The following is a 19,331-nucleotide window of genomic DNA, read 5'->3' on the forward strand; positions in this document are numbered from 1 at the left end:
CCCTGGGAGAGGTCCTCTCATGCTGCCGGAGCTGGTTCTCTTCCAGGGTTTCCCACCAGGGCGAGACGGGAACACAGCAAGGGGCCACCCTACCCCCAGTTCCCTGCATCCCTTGGATTGCTCCAAAAAGGGTCTCAGAGAATATGGGGCTCTCCAGAGGAGTGCAGAGAAAGGCGGGCACCGGGAATGCTGCCAGCTGCTGGGCCACGCGGGGCTGCACGTGGGAAGGCCACATCGGCAAAGGAAGACTTGGGTTTCCCGTCTCTGAGCTGGAAGCATGGGGTGAGGCTGAATGTTATCTTAACAAAATCAAGCACACCATCTGCCTGGAGGTCCCAGTGAGGAGTCAGCAGGCTTTGCTAAAACCAGAGACAGACCAGGGAGGGCCAGTGCCCACCATTCCACCCTCCACCTCCTGAACACTGGAGACCGGACAGGGACGTGAGAGCCCTTCTGCCTCCCCCTCTTCCCTCCTGGCCACTTCCACCAAGTATTTGGTATCTACTTATACTGGAAAATTATCCAATGCTTATCTAAAATTCAGGTTACTGGGTTCCTGTATTTTAACTGGCTGACCTTGGCAACTCTGTGTGTCGACGACTGGAGGGGTGCAGGTCAGGGTGCTGGGGGCTCCTTGGGGCTTCTGATGCATGAACATGGGAGGCAGGTGAGATACAGCTGGAGCACCCCCTGGGTTCAGGGAGATCATGGTGTCATTTACAGAGATGGAAAGGACTAGGGGAGAAGCAGGTTTGGGAAGAGAAAAGTCAAGTCTTCTGATTACACATTGGGTTTGAGATGCTTGTGAAATAACCAGGCGGGGAGGCCACGAGGAGGTGGAATTCAGGCAAAGGCAGGGATGGAATCTGGTGGAACCTGATACAGGTTACCAGAAAGACAAAGAGAAGAGGAGGAAGAGGGTAAGGGTTAAAAAACTACCTATCGGGTGCAATGTTCAGTACTTGAGTGATGCTATTTGCACTAGAAGCCCACATCTCTCCATTACACAATACATCCATGTCACAAACCTGCAGACACACGCCCGAATCCATAATAATACATATGCCTATATCAAAGGAGAGAAGCGGGACAAGGCCTGAACTCCAGGTGCTCCAAGATTTACAGGTAAAGCAGGTAGAGATGGGCAGCAAAGGACACCTGTGACTGCTTCCCTGAATTAAACTGGGACTTCTCAAAAACCTCTATTTTGAGATTTCCAGGGAAACATTTATTGAGCCCCTGGTATAAGCCAGGCATTGTGCAAAAGCCTTTCCCATGTTATCTCCCTGAATCTTCATCGTACTGATAGTGAATCATTACTATCCTCATTTTACTGGTTTTTAAAAATGAGGCCCAGAGAGGCTTAAACCATTCCTCCAAATCACAGCTTGTAAGTGATCAAGCTGACACGTGGTGGCAGGTTTTCCTGGTTCCCAAGCTTCTGGTCTCCCCTGTGCTTGACAGCGTATTTTATGCGTATCTGCTCTGCTAGTCAGTACAACCTTCGCGGCAGGGGCCCCTCTTTATTCTTCCTCCCATCTCTCTGTGTCTCATTCAGTGCCAGGCTCACTGTTGGCACCTGGTCAGTGTTTGTTGTTTGGGATTTGATGAGAGAGGGCCCCAAGCCTTGGGTGAGATCGGCCAAGGCACGATGCTGCAGGACTGTCACAGAAATTCCCAGAACTTATAACTTCTTCTCTCTAAAAGGGTGGAGGATAGGAGCTCACTGGCTGCTCGGCTTCCATCCCAGTCCAAATTCAAAGGCCCTGGTAAATGGCAAAATCTGCCTGGTAGCTCTGGGCACACCCAGCAGAAGATTAGTTCCAGAAAGCAACAGAAGAGGTGGGTTTGGAGACACGGAGGCTGAGCCACGGAGAAGGCAGCTCGAAGCTAAAGAAGGAAGAGAGGGGTAGACTCAAGCCCAGGCCCATTCTCTTTTTGCTTAAATAGAAAAGCTCCTTTTCTTAGTAAGGGCTGGGTGCTGCACGATGGCTCTCAAGTTTCCTCCAATCCTGGCTCCTGGGATAGAAATCAAAGCATTTGACACGTTTCTCTTGGTATTTCCATACAGCATGGTGAAACGAGGCTGGATTACTGCGCAGTCTGTGGCAGTTACACCGGGTTATAAATCACCTAAAAGACATCAGTGATACATCCCACCTGCCCAGCACTGTTCTAGGCGGTTTACACAGATGAATCAATTTCATCCTCACCACAACACTTCAAAGCGAGCAGGGTAATCCCTTCTGCTCTGCTCTACAGATGAGGACATTAAGGATCAAGTAGGTGGAAAAACTTGCCTGAGGTCACATAGCAATCGGCAAAGTCACCATTTGTACCTTGGCAGTCTGACTCCGGTGCCATGCACTTCACCACTGGATGTTAGATTCTGCCTCAGACCAGGAGGCTCGGGTGGGAGAAGCCCTGAATTCACGCCATTCCCAGCTGCAATCCAGGCGCCCATTCCCCAGGCGTAGGGCCGTGGGCCAAGCAGGCAATGCCTCTAAGTCTCAGTTTCCTCATGTATAAACTGAACTATTTTCTGGATTCCTTAGGATTGTGATAAGAATTAGATGACACAGCATATGCAAAAGTCTTTGAAAACTGTAACTTGCAATCCAGGGAAGAAGGATTAAAGGCTGATTGGTGATCAGTGAAGCCTAGCCTAGCACGGGGTTGGCAAAGGTTTTCCTGTAAAGGGCCAGGTAGTAAATATTTTAGGCTCTGCAGGCCCACAGACAACTCAGCCCTGCGACTGCAGTGTGAAAGCAGCCAGACAGTACATAAATGGATGAGCACATCTGTGTTCCAGTAAAACTTTATAAAAACAGGCAGTGGCCGGATTTGGCTCTTTGCCTAGAAGGACTGCAGCCGAGCGGAGCCCAGATGGGTGCTCTGCAGTGTCCTGAGTACTCTAAGTAGGGCTTTGGCTGAAGCTCCAGAGAACGGGGAGTACTTGTGAGATTCACAGGCAGTGTTTCTGCTCTCTCTGCCCCCAACTTCTACCCCGCTCACGCATGGTCAGAGGCATCATCCTGGGCAGTAGAATCTTCCATAGGGAGCTCAGGGTATCAACTGGCTGTTGGTCCCTTGTCTTCTCTGTCCTCCGGGGCCTGAGGTGAGACAGAATTGCCTTTTGCAGGAGAAGCTCTGATGGCCGGGACAGCCCAACAGGGCCACAGTTGGTGCAGGGGAAGATCAGTGAGCTGCTCAGGTGTATGCTGTCTGAGTCTAAGAAAGAGGCTGGGGGGACTTCAAATGACCGTGACTCACCTCCCAGGACACAAGGGGGGAAATGTGTGCATGGGCTGGCAAGCCCTTGGTCATGTCCTCTGGGGAACTGCAGGCATGGCAGCAGGCAACAGAAGGGGGACTGTAGGGACATGGTTGGGACACTGCCTCCAACATGATTGATGGCACAGGCTGATGGGTAAAAATAAATGACAGAAGTCCAAGTCCAGAGTCAAACAGATCCAACAGCCTGCAACACCTGGCAGAAACCAGTGTGGTGACATCTAACTGGGATCGCTGACAAGATCTGCAACAATAAGGCTAACAAAGCCAGTGGCTCTGACATGGAAGCGGGGAGCCCCTGCCAGGCAACGGTTTCCTTTGAAAGAGATCTGGGGTCGGGGTGGGGAGGAGCTCTGACCTGATCACTGTGGCTGCACAGTATCCCACCATTTAGATATAGGGTCCTGTGTTACTATGAGTCTCACTAGAAAGTCTGATAGGCCGGGCATGGTGGCTCACGCCTGCAATCCCAGCACTTTGGGAGACTGAGGTGGGCAGATCACTCAAGGCCAGAAGTTTGAGAGCAGCCTGGCTAACATGGTGAAACCCCGTCTCTACTCAAAATACAAAAATTAGCCGGGCTTGGTAGTGAGTACCTGTAATCCCAGCTATCAGGAGGCTGAGGCAGGAGAATCGCTTGAACCTGGGAGGCAGAGGTTGCAGTGAGTTGAGACTGCGTCACTGCACTTCAGCCTGGGTGACAGAGTAAGACTCTGTCTCAAAAAAAAACAAAAAAAAAAAAAAAAAAAAAAAAAAAAAAAAAAAAAAAAAAAAAAAAAAAAAAAAAAAAAAAAAAAAAAAAAAGTAAAAAGTAAATCTCATGAGAATGTAAGCTAATAATCAACAACCATGGTCTTAGCCCGGCACACTACCCCCTTCCCCCCCCAAACCCCCCCGCTAGGTCACCCCAGGAGTGGTGTCTAATTCTGTTTACGACTCACACCTGGAGCATGTTGGGAGGATGGCCACTCTGTTGAGGCATTAGGTTTAGTCCTTCCATTAACTGAGTACCTGCTATATGCAGCACATCACGGTAGGTACTGGGAGGACAGCGGCGAACAAGGCGTGGTACCCTATCTTGAAAGAGCTCTCCCAGACTAGAAGGGGAGCCAGCACAGAAGCCCATCATTGCAATACAGCATGGCGAGTCTGAAGAGCAGGGCCCAAAGACACAAAGGCCTCCCGGCCTGGTCTAATGGGTTCGCTTTCCCTGGCATTTCCAACTTGCTGATGAGCAATTGCAGGATAAGAAGAATGCTTTGTTATGATTTGTTCCTGCAAGAGGAACTAGAAACAGTGTGTGGGATAGTCCAGGAGGACAAGGAAGAGGTTTCTGTCACTCGAGGTTGTTCTTTGGGAAAAGCACAACACCACATCTGTCTGGGAAGTTGGGAGGGAATTGCAGGAGACACACGCTGAAGCTAAGCGTCTTGCTGCCGCAGATGGGGCCGTCGCTGGCTTCATCGCTCCCTCCTCTAAAGAGCTGTGATCCCGGAAATGCTGTTGTGTTCCTGCTTCTTGGCTTACTGAGCCCTGCGCTGTGACGGTGCCTCCGGGACCCCCCCACAATGTCTCCAGGCTTCCCTGTGTGATTATTGGAAACACGTGCACGTGGCCACGGACTGCACTGAGCCTGCTTCTCTCTGTTTACAAAGTTACTGGGTGCTCAAGCTAAACAAGGAGGTCTCTAATCCTTTGACATTTTGAAAGCAAATAGTTTCTGATTGTGGGACTAATAATAATATCAAATATTTCTGGAGCACTTTTTTTATTCTTAAGATAGGATCTTGCTCTGTCACTGAGGCTGGAGTGCAATGATGCGATCATGGCTCACTGCGGCCTTGATCTCCTGGGCTCAAGTGATCCTCCCACCTCAGCCTCCTGAGTAGCTGGGACTATCAGTGCATATCAATATACCTGGCTCATTTTTTAATTATTCGTAGAGACGAGGTCTCACTATGTTGCTCAGACTTGTCTCAAACTGCTAGGCTCAAGCAATCTTCCTGCCTCAACTTCCCACAGAGCTGCAATTATAGGCATGAGCCACTGTCCCCAGCCAACTGAGTATTTATGTTCCAGGCACTAAAAAAGTTTTAATTTTCATGTATTATTTAATTCAATCCTCACAACAGCTCGACGGGTTAGGCACCATCATCACCCCATTGCACAGATGAAACAACCAAGTCTCTTGGAGGTTAAATTATTTGCCTCAAATTAATAGAGCCATTCCCTAGCACAGCCTGGATTTGAACCCAGAAGTCTGGCCTCCAAGTCCACAACCTGAAGAGAATATAGCGACTCCCAGAATGTTCAAAAGACAGAGAACAATAGAAGTATCATTTAGCCTGGCTGGGTGCAGTGGCTCATGCCTGTAATCCCAGCACTTTGGGAGGCCAACGCGGGCAGATCACAAGGTCAAGAGATAGAGACCATCCTGGCCAACAGGTGAAACCCTGTCTCTACTAAAAGTACAAAAAATTAGCTGGGTGTGGTGGCGTGCTCCTGTAGTCCCAGCTACTTGGGAGGCTGAGGCTGGAGAATCACTTGAACCCGGGAGGTGGAGGTTGCAGTGAGCAGAGATTGTGCCACTGCACTCCAGCCTGGCAACAGAGCGAGACTCTGTCTCAAAAGAAAAAAAAGTATCATTTAGCCCATTTTTTTTTTTGCAGACTATGGCTTACATCCTGTTCATGAATTATGAAATAAATAGACTGTGATCATTTTTTAAAAACAAATAGAATAGAAAGCCATTACAAATTTAAGTATTATCTCAGCTATGGTAATATGCGGGTACCAGTCGTGTAGGTCATGGTAAAAAAAAAAAATGTTTGAGACCACCAATCTTGTCCAGCTTGCTCACTTTACAAACGGGTGAACTCCCATTCAGACAGGTGATGTTCCTGAGGTTACAGAGGGTTCACAGATAACCTGGGGCTAAACCCCAGGTTACACTATCAAAGTTAATTGACTGCAAAGAAAATGACGGAAAGTAAGAGTGATGACCCTAGGAGTAGTGGTAACACCACTGCTAGCAATAACAGCAAAATAGCTGCTCCTCCAAATCTCATGTTGAAATCTGACCCCCAGCGTTGGAGGTGGGCGTGGTGGGAGGTCTTTGGACCATGGGGGTGGATTCCGCATGAATGGCTTAGTGTCCTCCTCATGGTAATCAGTTCTTGCTCCATTAGTTCACATGAGATCTGGTTGTTTAAAGAGGATGGGCCTCCTCCTTTCTCTCTCTCACCACATGATGTGCTTACTCCCCATTTGTCTTCTGCCATGACTTGAAGCTTCCTGAGGCCTCACCAGAAACTGAGGAGATGCTGATGCCATGCTTGTACAAGCCTGCAACACCATGAGCCAAATAAACCTCTTTTCTTTATAAATTCTCCCATCTTAGGCATTCCTTTGTAGCAACGCAAAACAGACTAATATAGGGAGTATATCAATTTTCCCCATTTTCAGAGAAACTTTCGGCCAAGTGCCTCGGTCAATGTCACATAGGTGGTGATGGAGGAGCCAGAGTTCAAACTCAGACAGCCTGCCTCCAAAGTCCGTACTCGTAACCAGCGTGAAATCTACCTGGTCCTGCCTGTCTTAATATTCTTCCTAAATGCTATGTTGTCAATGCAGTACATATCATGGTGGATGTGTGTTAATATAGCTAATCATACACCTGCCGCTTCTTCTAGCCAAATGTCCCTGGGTGGCAATTCCATATTCATCTCAATTAGGTACTTGGTTAAAACTTAATAATTATCTTTTTTTTTTTTTACAGATATTCTCTAGATTTCCTTGCCTCTGTCATTCATTCATATGTTAAAAGCATTACGCACTTGAAGAATCAAATAGAATAGGCAGAAATTTTTGTAAAGATAAAACTGTGCATAATACGCTTTTTCTTTCCATAAAGGATTAAGGCAATTCACAAGTATATATTAACTGCACTAAGATTAAAGTAGATGAGAGCCAGCTAAAGAAGATTAAGCAGAGACCCCAAACGAAGCCGGGAATGAAGCTAACACAAAAATGTCCTCTACACTTCTGCAGGTGGACCACAATTCTGTCCCCATGTTTTTGTTTTAATGACCTTCAAATTCACACATCCCCATACAGGGGATGAGAGCTGACTCTTAAGCTTGTGTTAATTACTTGAAAGAAATTCTAGAGACTTTCAGTTTCACAGTCTCCATAAGGTAAAAACAAATTCCTCAAGGAGCACATAAGTCCTTCTATGACTAAGACAGAAAATAATTTGTGCACGGGCCCTCTGAGGATGGCATTGTACAATGCAACAAACAACATCGTCCTTACAATAAGCACAAGGGATGACATTTCACAGGGTCGTTTCTGACAGTGTCCCAGTAAAGGACGACAGCATTACGCTCCTGTTCCCAAAGTGTGCGATAGAATCAGGAAGCTACAGTATAGATGGACACAGGCTCTGAGCACATTTTTCTTTCCTGCAGAGTGTAGGGACAGACCTGCTTGAAACATAGTGATCCACAAAAGGGATATACAGTTCAAAGCCAGGTGGACAGCTCTCCCAAGCCAAAGCCTTCCCCAGCCATTCCAGCCCTCAGGGATTGGGCTCTCTTTTGTATAATTTAGCAATAGCAGAAACCACATCACATTGCCCTCCAGCAGGTGTATGTGTTTGGGATTTTAAACCCTCCTGTGCAGGGCCTACATTTCATGACGTTTTATTCCTAGGGCTTGTCCCTTTGCCCTGCACCCACCAAACACTCATGCACAGGTTCAGTGCTTGTTGAGGATGATGATGACAATGACCGACTGATACTGTTAGAAAATAATGAAATTAAGGTGCAAGAGGAGCCCATATCCACCCGGGCACTCTCCCTGCAGACCAATGGTCTTGGTACGTTGCTGTGATGCTGCAGCCTCACCCCACACTAGAATCCCAGGCCTTTCCACTTCCCCTATGTGCTGTTTCATTTTCACAGTGAGAATCTGGACTTATCTGCGGAGCTGCCTCAGGAAAGGGTAACAAGAGTTGGTTCCTTAGGACCACACCCCTTCACCACAGTGACTTTCCAGAAGAGTCACGGGTAAGACTGAACTCCATCCCACCCTTTAACTCCATCGCCAAGGACTTCTTACCTAAAGTACTGGATTGAGGACCCCCTGACCACACGACCAGGCAATCTTAATTCTCTAGTTCATGAACTTAAACCTGATGGTCTGTACTGTCCAGAAATGAATCGGGAACAGAATGAAAACATAATAGGGAACCGTCAGCCAAGGTAATAATCAAAATGTGTTGAAGGGACAGAAAAACTTAAAGGAATTGGGGGTAGGAGGCCCTTACCATCTCCTTGGGAGATGATGAAAGGCTGTGAGCTGAGGGAGACAGAACCCAGTGCAGGCATGGGATTATCAGAGTAAAGCTCCCAGAAGGACGCTGGTCAGGTTGGATGGTGGGCAGAATCCAGCTGAGAGAATAATTTGGGTGGTGGTTGTATTAACCTTCAAACAGGTAAACTGGGGTGATGCATAAACATGAGCTACATGCTTGCCTTTTACTTTCAATGTTTGAGCAAGAAGATTAATTGACAGAAGTCCTATGTGGGGCTTATAAGAGTCATATTTTGCTGCAATTTGATTACAAATTGGTCATCGTGGGAAACAGAGAGAGTAAGCATCTGCACGCCACTGAGATGTTGCTGATCCAGTATTCAGGTATGGTGCTGGGTTGCAGTGAATAATTTTGTCATCCAGTTGTAGAATCTATGAGATTTGCATTGACAAGGAGGTTTTAAGACAGGTTTAAAGGTATCTCCTGTGCAAGGTGACCTCTCTGGGCACAGACAGTGAGTTCTACCCAAAAAAGAGGAAGCCCTCTCCCATGGCAGGACATCCAAAAAAAGTTCTGCTTCATGCTGGACCATGGATCTCTCCCCTGCCCCCAAGCTTAGCATGGAGCCAGCTGCAAGGAAGGTACTCATGTGAGACATGTTGGGTTGAAATAAACCGATCGCTGAGAAGTAGCATCACTGAGGTCTTCAATCAGGCAATCTAAAGAAACCTCTCTAAGATCAGACAGCGCCTCCTTAAAGAACCCCAGACTTGTCCACCACCTTGCCAAGTCCCCTTCCTATGCCACCCTCACCAAACCTCCCCCAGAGGCCAACATGATTCTCCAGACAAGAATCTGGGGAGGTAACAGCGGCCACACACGCAGGGCCAAGAGATCAGGTGGGACACTGTTGCATCAGCTCCGTTTCAATCCACCCCAAATTTTTGTTCCACACAGGCAATGTGGTACCCAGAAACTTCAGGTTCAAAGACAATTATAATGATCAGAAAAATGCTGGAACAATGAAGGAAGCATGGCAACATTTTTATTAGATTGGGAAACCATGTTCCACCCTCCTTTATAATGATGTCCTGGAAGGACATCATTATAAACCTCATTCAATCTCCAAGCCAGGAGAAAGGCTTTTTTCATCATACTGGACAGCACTACTTGTTAGAAAACTGTCCTTTATTAAGAATGGAAATCTGTCTCCTAATGATATCCACCCGTTTGTCCTAGCTCTGCCTTCTGGGGTCACACAGAGCGTGTCTGCCCTTTCCACATGTCAGCCACCCAGACACCAGAAGAGAACCATCACTCCACTGCAAGTCTTCTCTTCCCCAAGAGATGATGCCCTTCCAGGACCTCCAGAGACCTGCCGCAAACCCCACACCAGCCTGGTCCCTCTCCTCCCGACCCCTATCTGTCACCTAAAAGTTCCTGTTCTGCACAGCTTTTCTGCATCTGTCACCTCAAAGTCCCTGTTCTGGTTTCCAGTTGGGCTGGAAAGCTTCCTAAACATTCCAGAAATTTGTTATGGTCCTGGCAGCCAAACCCACAAAACCCAGATCCCAAGCTCTCACCAATCAGCCCGAGAACATGTTCAAATCCTCTGGCCCACTCGGCCTGCAAGCGACCCTGCTGGCCCCTGTCCTCCAGCCCCAGGAATGAATCATGAGGTTCTCTCATTGTTGCTGTTGGCCACCCCTCAGGTTGCTCATTGGTAGGACAGACTCCACCCCAGTGTCTTTGCCCCGAGTGTGGAAACCTGAAGGCGCAGGCAGCATTGAACACCCCATTACAACACCCAAGTGACTAGTCCTGCTTGATGGAAAGTGAGTCAAGACCGCGGGGGTCCTGGCCATTTGCCTTGAAATTTCCAGCAAAAGGTCATTTATCTGTAAGGGCCGGACCTCCAGATTCCTGCCTGGGGCTTCACCCGAGGGCCCCTCTCTCAATGCTCCAAATCAGCTCTGCCTGGCCAGCAGCCCTGCTCCCACACACCCCACCTGCTCCATGCAGCCACACTGCCCCCTGCCCCGCATGTGCCTGCTCTGTGTCACCATCATATTGGGCTATACCCCATCACGGTGTCCACTGCATTCTGCCTTGAGGCAGGGCTCTATCTGCATGACCCTGCCTTGGCTTCTAGGCTGGGATCTCCTTGAGAGAAGCCCCTGGATCCTATTTAGCTGTGCCCCCAATCTTAGCATGGAACCTGCTGGGCAGGTACTCACAGGAGACATGTCGGGTTGAAATAAACTGATCCCTCAGCCTTACTTGTGTCCAGTACTACCTATCTTCACTGACAAAGGTGGGAACTGAGCAGCCTTTCCTTTGAAAGAAAGTCAGGAGAAGACCACCACTGCCACCTTCTTCACCATCTCTGTCTTCACAGGGTCTACCTATAGATGATAAGCTGGGCTGCTCACAGCCTGTGGCCAGCAGGCCCCTGTTCCATCCCTTCCTGAGTCCATGAGCTCTCCTTCTCCCTGGCTGGAGAACATGCTGCAAGCCCTAGCCCATCACCCATCACTTGCCTGTCTCAACAGATGGAAATTGGTAAGCAGAGCCTGGCTGAATTGGGGCAAAGGCATCCTACCTACAGTAACTGCACAGGCAGCAGGTTTACCAGGAAGCAAAGTGCCTCACCACGATTTCTATGGCACCCCAGGACAGGAGCTAAGACAATTCCCAACCTCCTCAATGCAAGCCACACTCCAGAGGCCCAGGGGGCCCAGTGTAACACACAATGCCCCACAGTGAAGCAGGCAAAGTCAGAAGCCACTCCAAGCAGGTAGGTCTCTCCTGCTGGGCTCTTCCATTCCTCAAGCTCACATAGCCCCTGCCGGCTACGCCCACACAGAACAAGCAATACTACTGAAGAGCTTCTCCCCTCTTCCTCTGTGGTTTCCATCGTGACAAGGGCAGCGTTTGGGCCCATGACAGTGGGAATGAAGAGTGGAAGCTCGAGGTCTTTCTGCCTCACCCCAAAAGGCCAGGACAAAATGGCCTGCTCTTACCTGCTAAGATGAAGATGCCCACAAGAATCAGGAAGACCAGCAGGTAGAGCCCCAGGACAGCATGCTTCAGGGCCGACAGGGACCCCAGCTGGGTACAGCAGCTGCTCGCCCGCCGTTTGTGGCATGGACCTGGACAATGTGGGTAAGAGGAGGAAGGAAAGAAGACACTTAAAAACCCCATAAGCTCTTTTCTTTTTGGGTCTCATCTCTCCCTGATATGTGCAGGGAGAGATGCATTCTAGACATGCAGAGGTTCATATTGGACTTCTCACGTTCCTTCCGCATGTCTAGAAAGCAGCCACCTGACAGGGAGCTCTCCAGAACCAGCACAAGATGTTCAGCCTCTAGCTCTCCTCCCACTCTCTGTGTTCCTGATGGAGCCAGACCACATGACCACAGCTCATGCTCACACAAACCATCTCTCATTGAGCTGGTCCAAGCAGCAGAAAGACACTGAAATAGGCGTGGATATGTGGCCTTTACAAAGTGTCATTGTCCCATGGGAGCCAGGGAGCATGGAGAGAAATTAAAACAAGAGTTGCTAACTCAAACTTCTCCAGTGGCTGGGAAGGTACGGGAATGAGGAAAATGGGCCTGGTGGAATGGCGGGGAGGCCAACGGCACGTGCCTGCTCTGGCAGAGGCTACTATGCAGGAATGAGCGGTGGGTGTGGCCAGATCCAGAACTTTCTATTAAGTGTTGGCAACTAACTCATCAAACACAAAACACTAGGGAGTGTAAACAAAACACATCTGTAAGCCAGCTCTGACCACCAGCCTGCAACCTTGGATTTAGATTTGCTGGAAAACATGGTAACAGTATTCTGTGACTCCTCAGCTTTTGCTTAAAATGGAACAGGAAAATATTATGGCTGAAGTGGCCTTTTGGGCCATGTAATTCAGCCCCTTTGGTGTACAGATAAAGAAGGTCAAACATTAGTTAGTGGCAAATCCTGCCCCAGGACCCAGGTTGATCTTTTAGCGGAACTTGTCCTTGAAGGCAGCCTTCTCAGATGGCCCGTGCAGAGGCTTACTGACCTCCGCCTGCTCTGTTGACTGAAAGTGGAAAGAAGGGATGCTCTCCCCGATGCCAGCAGGATGTCACTGAGGCATAGCATTGAATCACATAGGAATCACTGGGTGGGGGCCGGAGGGGAAGCATTAAAAAAAAAAAAACCATATCCCTTTAATGCTTGTTCCTTATGCCCTGTGGGTGAGACCCCTCTCTGGAACGACTGTCCCCCACTTCAAGAGTATCACTAAGGCCAGGGGCAGTGGCTCACACCTGTAATCCCAACACCGTGGGAGGCCAAGGTGGGCAGATCACTTGAGGTCAGGAGTTCAAGACCAGACTGGCCAATATAGTGAAACCTCATTTCTACAAAAAATACACAAATTAGCTGGCTGTGGTGGCATGTGCCTGTAATCTCAGCTACTCGAGAGGCTGAGGCAGGAGAAACACTTGAACCTGGGAAGCAGAGGTTGCCGAGGGCAGAGATTGTGCCACTGCACTCCAGCCTGGGCATCGCACTGAGACTCTGTCTCAAAAGAAAAGAAAAGAAAAGAAAAAGAGTGTCATTAACTGGAGTGGTCAGAAGAAGGACGTCTAGTCAAGAAATGCTAAAATAATTGATATTTAGAAAACACCTTGAAAAATGGTGCCAAGTTTCCAATTCTTTGTAGGTTTTCCATTTGTAGGAAGGTACCTCAAGGGTCATATATCACTTCTCAGGTATCATTACTACCTCTTTGGCCTCAGAAGGTTTTATGACCACAGAGAAATGGCGGTGACTATTGGTACCTTAGGATCCACACAGCCCTGGTCCCCCAGAGGTATTGTTATGTAAGGAATATTTTCCCACTCGTTGACTTCATTTTATTACAAATACTACCATTAAACCAGCTAAACAGAGCTTTACATAATATTTGCATAAGACATTGGGTGCAGTGTGGAGGAAGTTGTCAAATACAAATCCAACGACCATTCTTACTCATCCTGACATGTTAGCAAGTTTCGAAGAATTGAGCTAATTTCCCGCTAAGACATAATAGAGCACATCTTTCTAACTCCCCCTAAATCTTTTCTGGAATTTTCTATCCCTTACCATGCATTAGGATCTACAATGGGTTTTGCTCCTAAATATGTAGGCTTCCGGTAATATTTCATCTTTTTTTTTCCTTCTGGTGAGAGCCACTAGCTCTTTGGTTGCAACTTACCAGACAAAAGTCTGTTTCTCCCAAGAGTCAGAGTGGGAGGTAAAGCATTGAATAATATGACACAGATACTGGTTTTGTTCTCGTGGCGGTAGCTTCATCTCTCCTGCTGAGCCCTGCTTCCTCCTTAGCCTCACGAGAGAATAGAAGGAAGAAAATCACACAGCCATGAACGCAGCTAACTTGAAGTCTGCCATTGTGATCTGAATATGTGTTGCTAGTTCACTGTAGGTGTGAGTCAAAGTGCAATGATGTCGCTCTATTTTTTTCCCCATAAAAAGAATACTTCCCTTGCCCTCTACCTGAGGCTTCTATTTAATAGCAAGCACCTACTTATGACAGGTGCCTTAATCAACCAACACAGACCTTCCTCGGAGAGAGCTTCATTCTTTCAGCAAGACTTGGTTACTTTGGGCATTAAACCAAGTCTATTTTAAATAGAACATAACGAGGGTTACAAAGAGAGGCTTCCCACAAATGGGTAGACAAGCAGCACATGAACGGTCTGGCAAGACCCTTAGAGACTCTGATTGCAAGGGAAGAAGACAATTTAAAACAACAAGCTAAAAGGCTGCCCAAAACACATTTGTGGACTTTTATTTTTTCCAAGTGGCAGTAGGATGTTAGCTGGGTAAAACCTTCAAATTACTTAAACTTAGTGGAAGGTTACAAACACTCCAGAATCATTCGATCAGCAAAGCCAAGGCAAAAATGATGCCTACTTTGTTAAAAATAATTTAAAGAAACAAATGCACTATCAAGTCATGAGAAGACACGGAGGAATCCTAAATGCATAACTCAGTGAAATAAGCCACTCTTAAAAAGCTACATACTGTATGATTCTGACTATGTGATATTCTGGAAAAAACAAAACTTTGAAGACAGTAAAAAGGTCAGTGGTTGCCAGGGATTGGGAGGGAAGGAGGGATGAATAGACTGAGCACGGGGGATTTTTAGGGCAGCAAAACTCCTCTGTGTAGTATTGTAACAGTGGATGCGTTCCATTAGACATTCGGCCAAACCCACAGAATGTTCAACACCAAGAGTGAACCCTAATGTAAACAATGGGCTCTGGATGATAAAGATGTGTCAACATAGGTTCACGGATTGTAACAAATGCACTACTCTGGTGGGGATATTGGGAGGCTGTGCATGGGAAGGCTGGCAGGTGGGGTATACAGGAGAGTTGTGTACTTTCCTTTTGACTTTGCTATTAAACCTGACACTGCCATTAAAAAACAAAGTCTATTAAAAATAAAAGTAGAGCTTTTGACTCAAGGATCGTTGGGGTAAAAACTCTAACAGGCATTTACGGAACACCCACTGTACAAAGCCCTGCTCTGGTAGCCAGCCTTCAAAATGGTCCCCATGATCCCAGCCCCCTCTGCAATCAATCCCCTTCCAGGTTGTACCAAGGTTGGTCTGTGTGATCAATAGCATATGGCAGAAGTAATGATGTGTCAATTCCAAGCTAAGACAAAAGACACTGCAGCTGCCTTCTGGCTCCCTCTCTCTCTCTTGAAACCTTCATTTGTGGGGAAGCCAGCTGCTATATCATAAGCACCCACAGAGAGGCTTATGTGATGAGGAACTGAGGGCTTTGGCTGACAGCCACGTAGATGAGTGAGCCTCTAAGCAGATACTCCAACCCAGTCAAGTCTTCGGATGACGGCAGCCTGGCCAATACCTTCACTGCAACTGAGGTAGAAGGTGAGATTCAACTCCAGGGTCAGGGCTCAGACACCAGACCAAACTGAGGACTAGCTAAAAAAGGGATGGGGAGAACCAACTTTTCATAATACACACCCACCAAAGAACCATGTTGTTTACCATTGCCATGGGAACGCCCAGACATTACCACCCTTTTCTGTGGCTACAACCTGATAACCCACAAGTTACCACCCTTTTTCTAGAAGTTCCTGAATAAGCAGCCCATAGTTTACATATAATTAAAAATGGGCATAACTAGGCCTGCAGAACTGCCTCTGAGCTGCTATCCTGGGCACTCTGCCTATGGGGTAGCCCTTCTTGGCAGGGAGCAGCACTTCTGCTACTGCCGTGTGCTGGTGCTTCAGTAAAAGTTGCTGTCTACCACTTCTGCCTCACACTGGGATTCTTTCCTGGGCAAAACCAAGAACCCTCCCAGGATAAGCCCCAATTTTGAGGCTTGCTCCTCCTGCATCACCACCTCTTGAGAAAGCCTGAGCCAGGACTACTCTGCTAAATTGCTCCTGAATTCTTCCCAGATTATATAGACATGTGTGTGCAAAAGTTTTAATCTGAAAAAATTAACAAAATCTTGGCATTTTTTAAACACACCCATGACTTCCTCAGAAACTGCATGAGGAATAAATTTGTTTTATGCTGCTCAGTATTGGGGTAATTTGTTACGCAGCAACAGACAACCAATACACTTACGACAGATGCTGGGAAACACGAAGACGATGCCCTGTGGGAGGGAGGGACTTTGTCAGCACAGCATTGTTCACTTCCAACTGCCCAGCTCCCAGGCCAGTGCCTACACATAGCAGATGCTCAGAATATTTGTTGAGAGATTAAGATGCACCCACGGCGTTTCGGACGCAGCCATGGGAGGGGAAGACATGTGTAAAAGGGTAACTGCAATGCATGGAAGAATGAGGTCGGTGTAGGAGGGGGCTGTGACACAGCAAAGCACTGCCTGCACAGGTGGTGACGCATTTGGTGCCAGAGGGAGTCGCAGAGTCAGCGTGGAGGAGGTTGCAATTCACCAGTGCATGAAGGACAGCCCTTTCTAGATGGGCTGAACTGTGTTCTCTCTCTTCACCTCATTGTCCAATGCACAGCTCTTACAAATTCGAAAACAGTGACTTGAAGGAGCAAACGGTCTTCCCTCTCTGTGTGAACCACCTGCAGGAAGTACCAGACAAAGCTGTTCGTGATTAACAGGTTGTCCACAGACACAGGCACACACAAGACCAGAGTGCTGGAGAAAGCAGTCGACCACCACCACCACGATGACAACCGGAAGAAGAAACACGCTCCCAAGCTCAAACAGAATCATGGGAAAGATTCTTCCACTTTGCAGTGGCCTCCAGAAGTGAGGGTGGCATCTGGAGGTCAGGAAGCCAAGAGGTCTGGAGAGGGCAAGGCCAGTGGCTCTGAGCAAATAATAGAAATGAACAGTGACCTGCCAGAAGAGCCCAGAGTACCAGGCTGGGAGACGTTGTTCATCTCAGTGTGGAGCACGCGGCTGCTTGATAATTGCTGGGAGCAGCAGACAGATGGTTTCCCCGCTGTGGGCACCCTCCTTGTATGCAGCCTGCACAATCCTGCCATAGCTGAGTGTCCCTGGACCATTACTTTCTTAATATCACTCCACTTAAATACATTTAAACTCAAATTTACTTGGAAGGAAACTTCCATCACCTTAAGTGAAAAATTAGTAGCTTCCTATTATACATTAAAATAGATACCAGGCCAGGCGCGGAGGCTCATACCTGTAAACCCAGCACTTTGGGAGGCCGAGGTGGGTGGATCACCTGAGGTCAGGAGTTTGAGACCAGCCTGGCCAACATGATGAATCCCCATCTCTACTAAAAATACAAAAAATTAGTCAGGTGTGGTGGCAGGTGCCTGTAATCCCAGATACTCAGGATGCTGAAGCAGAAGAATCACCAACTCAGGAGGCGGAGGCTGCAGTGAGCCAAGATCCCACCATTGCACTCCAGCCTGGGTGACAGAGTGAGCCTCTGTCTCAATAAAAGACAAAAAGTAGATACCTAACTATTAAAATAACAGATTTATACCTGCATATCACTCAAAGGCATCTTGAATACCACTATGCGGTATGTAGCCACATCCTAGGAAACACTGATTTTAATGAAAGTGACTAAGTCAGTTCAGTGACATGTTGCAAGAAGAAAGTTGATATACACGAAGGAAATTTCATTTATAGAGAAGCAAAACCAAATTGTACATGTTCCAGTTTTAAAATGGTCGAGGCCAGGCACAGCGCCTCATGACTTAATCCCAGCACTTTGGGAGGCTGAGGTGGAGGACTGCTCGAACTCAGGAATCTAAGACCGGCCTGGGCAACATAACAAGGCCCTAGCTGTACAAATTTTTTTTTAATTAGCCAGGGATGGTGGTATGTGCCTGTATCCCAGCTACTCAAGAGACTGAGGCAGGAGGATCACTTGAGCCCAGGAGTTCAGGGCTATAGTGAGCTATGATGGCATTACTGCATTCCAGCCTGGGTGACAGAGCAAGACCCTGACTCCAAAAACAGAAAAAAGAAGTTCTAGCAGGTAATATGCTAAGAATTAAGTACGACTGGAAGAACCATGTCAGAACCATGCAAGCATCTCTCGCACCATCCTCATTACCTCCTTCCCTCTCTGGGGACCCCACTAGTCTCTCAGGTTCTCTGAGGCAAGGTGTATTTCCCCATCAGCCAGCGAACAGCAAACACATACAGTAGTATTTTTGTGGCAAAGACTTTCTCTTACATTTGCCTTAAGAAAATAATTGACAGGCCGGGCGCGGTGGCTCAAGCCAGTAATCCCAGCACTTTGGGAGGCCGAGGCGGGTGGATCATAAGGTCAAGAGATCGAGACCATCCTGGTCAACATGGTGAAACCCCGTCTCTAGTAAAAATACAAAAAATTAGCTGGGCATGGTGGTGCGTGCCTGTAATCCCAGCTACTCAGGAGGCTGAGGCAGGAGAATTGCCTGAACCCAGGAGGCGGAGGTTGCGGTGAGCCGAGATCGCGCCATTGCACTCCAGCCTGGGTAACAAGAGAAAAACCCCCTCAAAAAAAAAAAAAAAAAATTGACAAATTCTAATTGCCTGGAAAAAACTCATTTTTTGGAGCAAAATGTTGGTCTAAAAAAATAAAAGCTAGGGCCAGGCGTGGAGGTTCATGCCTGTAATTTCAGCACTTTGGGAGGCCAAGGTGGGTGGATCACCTGAGATCAGGAGATCGAGACCATCCTGGCCAACACAGTGAAACCCCATCTCTACCAAAAATACAAAAATTAGCCGGGTGTGTTGGTGCAGGTCTGTAATCCCAGCTACTGGGGAGGCTGAGGCAGGAGAATCACTTGAAGCCAGGAGGCAGAGAGTGCAGTGAGCCAAGATCATGCCACTGCACCCCAGCCTGGGTGACAGAGCAAGACTCTGTCTAATAAAATAAAATAAAAGCTGGGTTTTCTTTGCATATCCAGAGCCTCTGATTGCTTCTTTGTGCCCATGCGGGGAAACTGTAGAAGTCAATCACTGGAACGGAATCGATACTTTACTCCTGGCTGAGAGTCCAAATCACCCGTGAAGCTCCTTAGTCACAACAAGGCCTAAGCCCTTCCCCTGCATGCTCACACTCTGATTCAGTGGTGAAATCACAGGTCCAGGGCATGGAGGCTGCAGCTCTGCAGCAAGGCGTTCGTCGTATCAAAAGAAAAGGTGAAGACACATTCTTGGAAAGCCAATAAAGTGTCTTACTA

The 19,331-nt window shown here is 47.8% G+C and overlaps 1 protein-coding gene across 1 annotated transcript in view; it reads right to left on the minus strand.

Annotated features, from left to right (window-relative positions):
* Positions 1-19,331, minus strand: part of SCARA5 (scavenger receptor class A member 5) — a 123,087-nt gene that overhangs the window by 85,328 nt on the left and 18,428 nt on the right. Inside the window, exon 3 of the mRNA XM_017540425.2 lies at positions 11,635-11,763. Coding sequence (XP_017395914.1) covers positions 11,635-11,763 — 129 coding nt within the window. The remainder of the gene's footprint in view (positions 1-11,634; positions 11,764-19,331) is intronic.

The sequence above is a fragment of the Cebus imitator genome, unplaced genomic scaffold (assembly GCF_001604975.1).
Source record: "Cebus imitator isolate Cc_AM_T3 unplaced genomic scaffold, Cebus_imitator-1.0 Scaffold125, whole genome shotgun sequence".
In the NCBI taxonomy this organism is placed as follows: Eukaryota; Metazoa; Chordata; class Mammalia; order Primates; family Cebidae; genus Cebus; species Cebus imitator.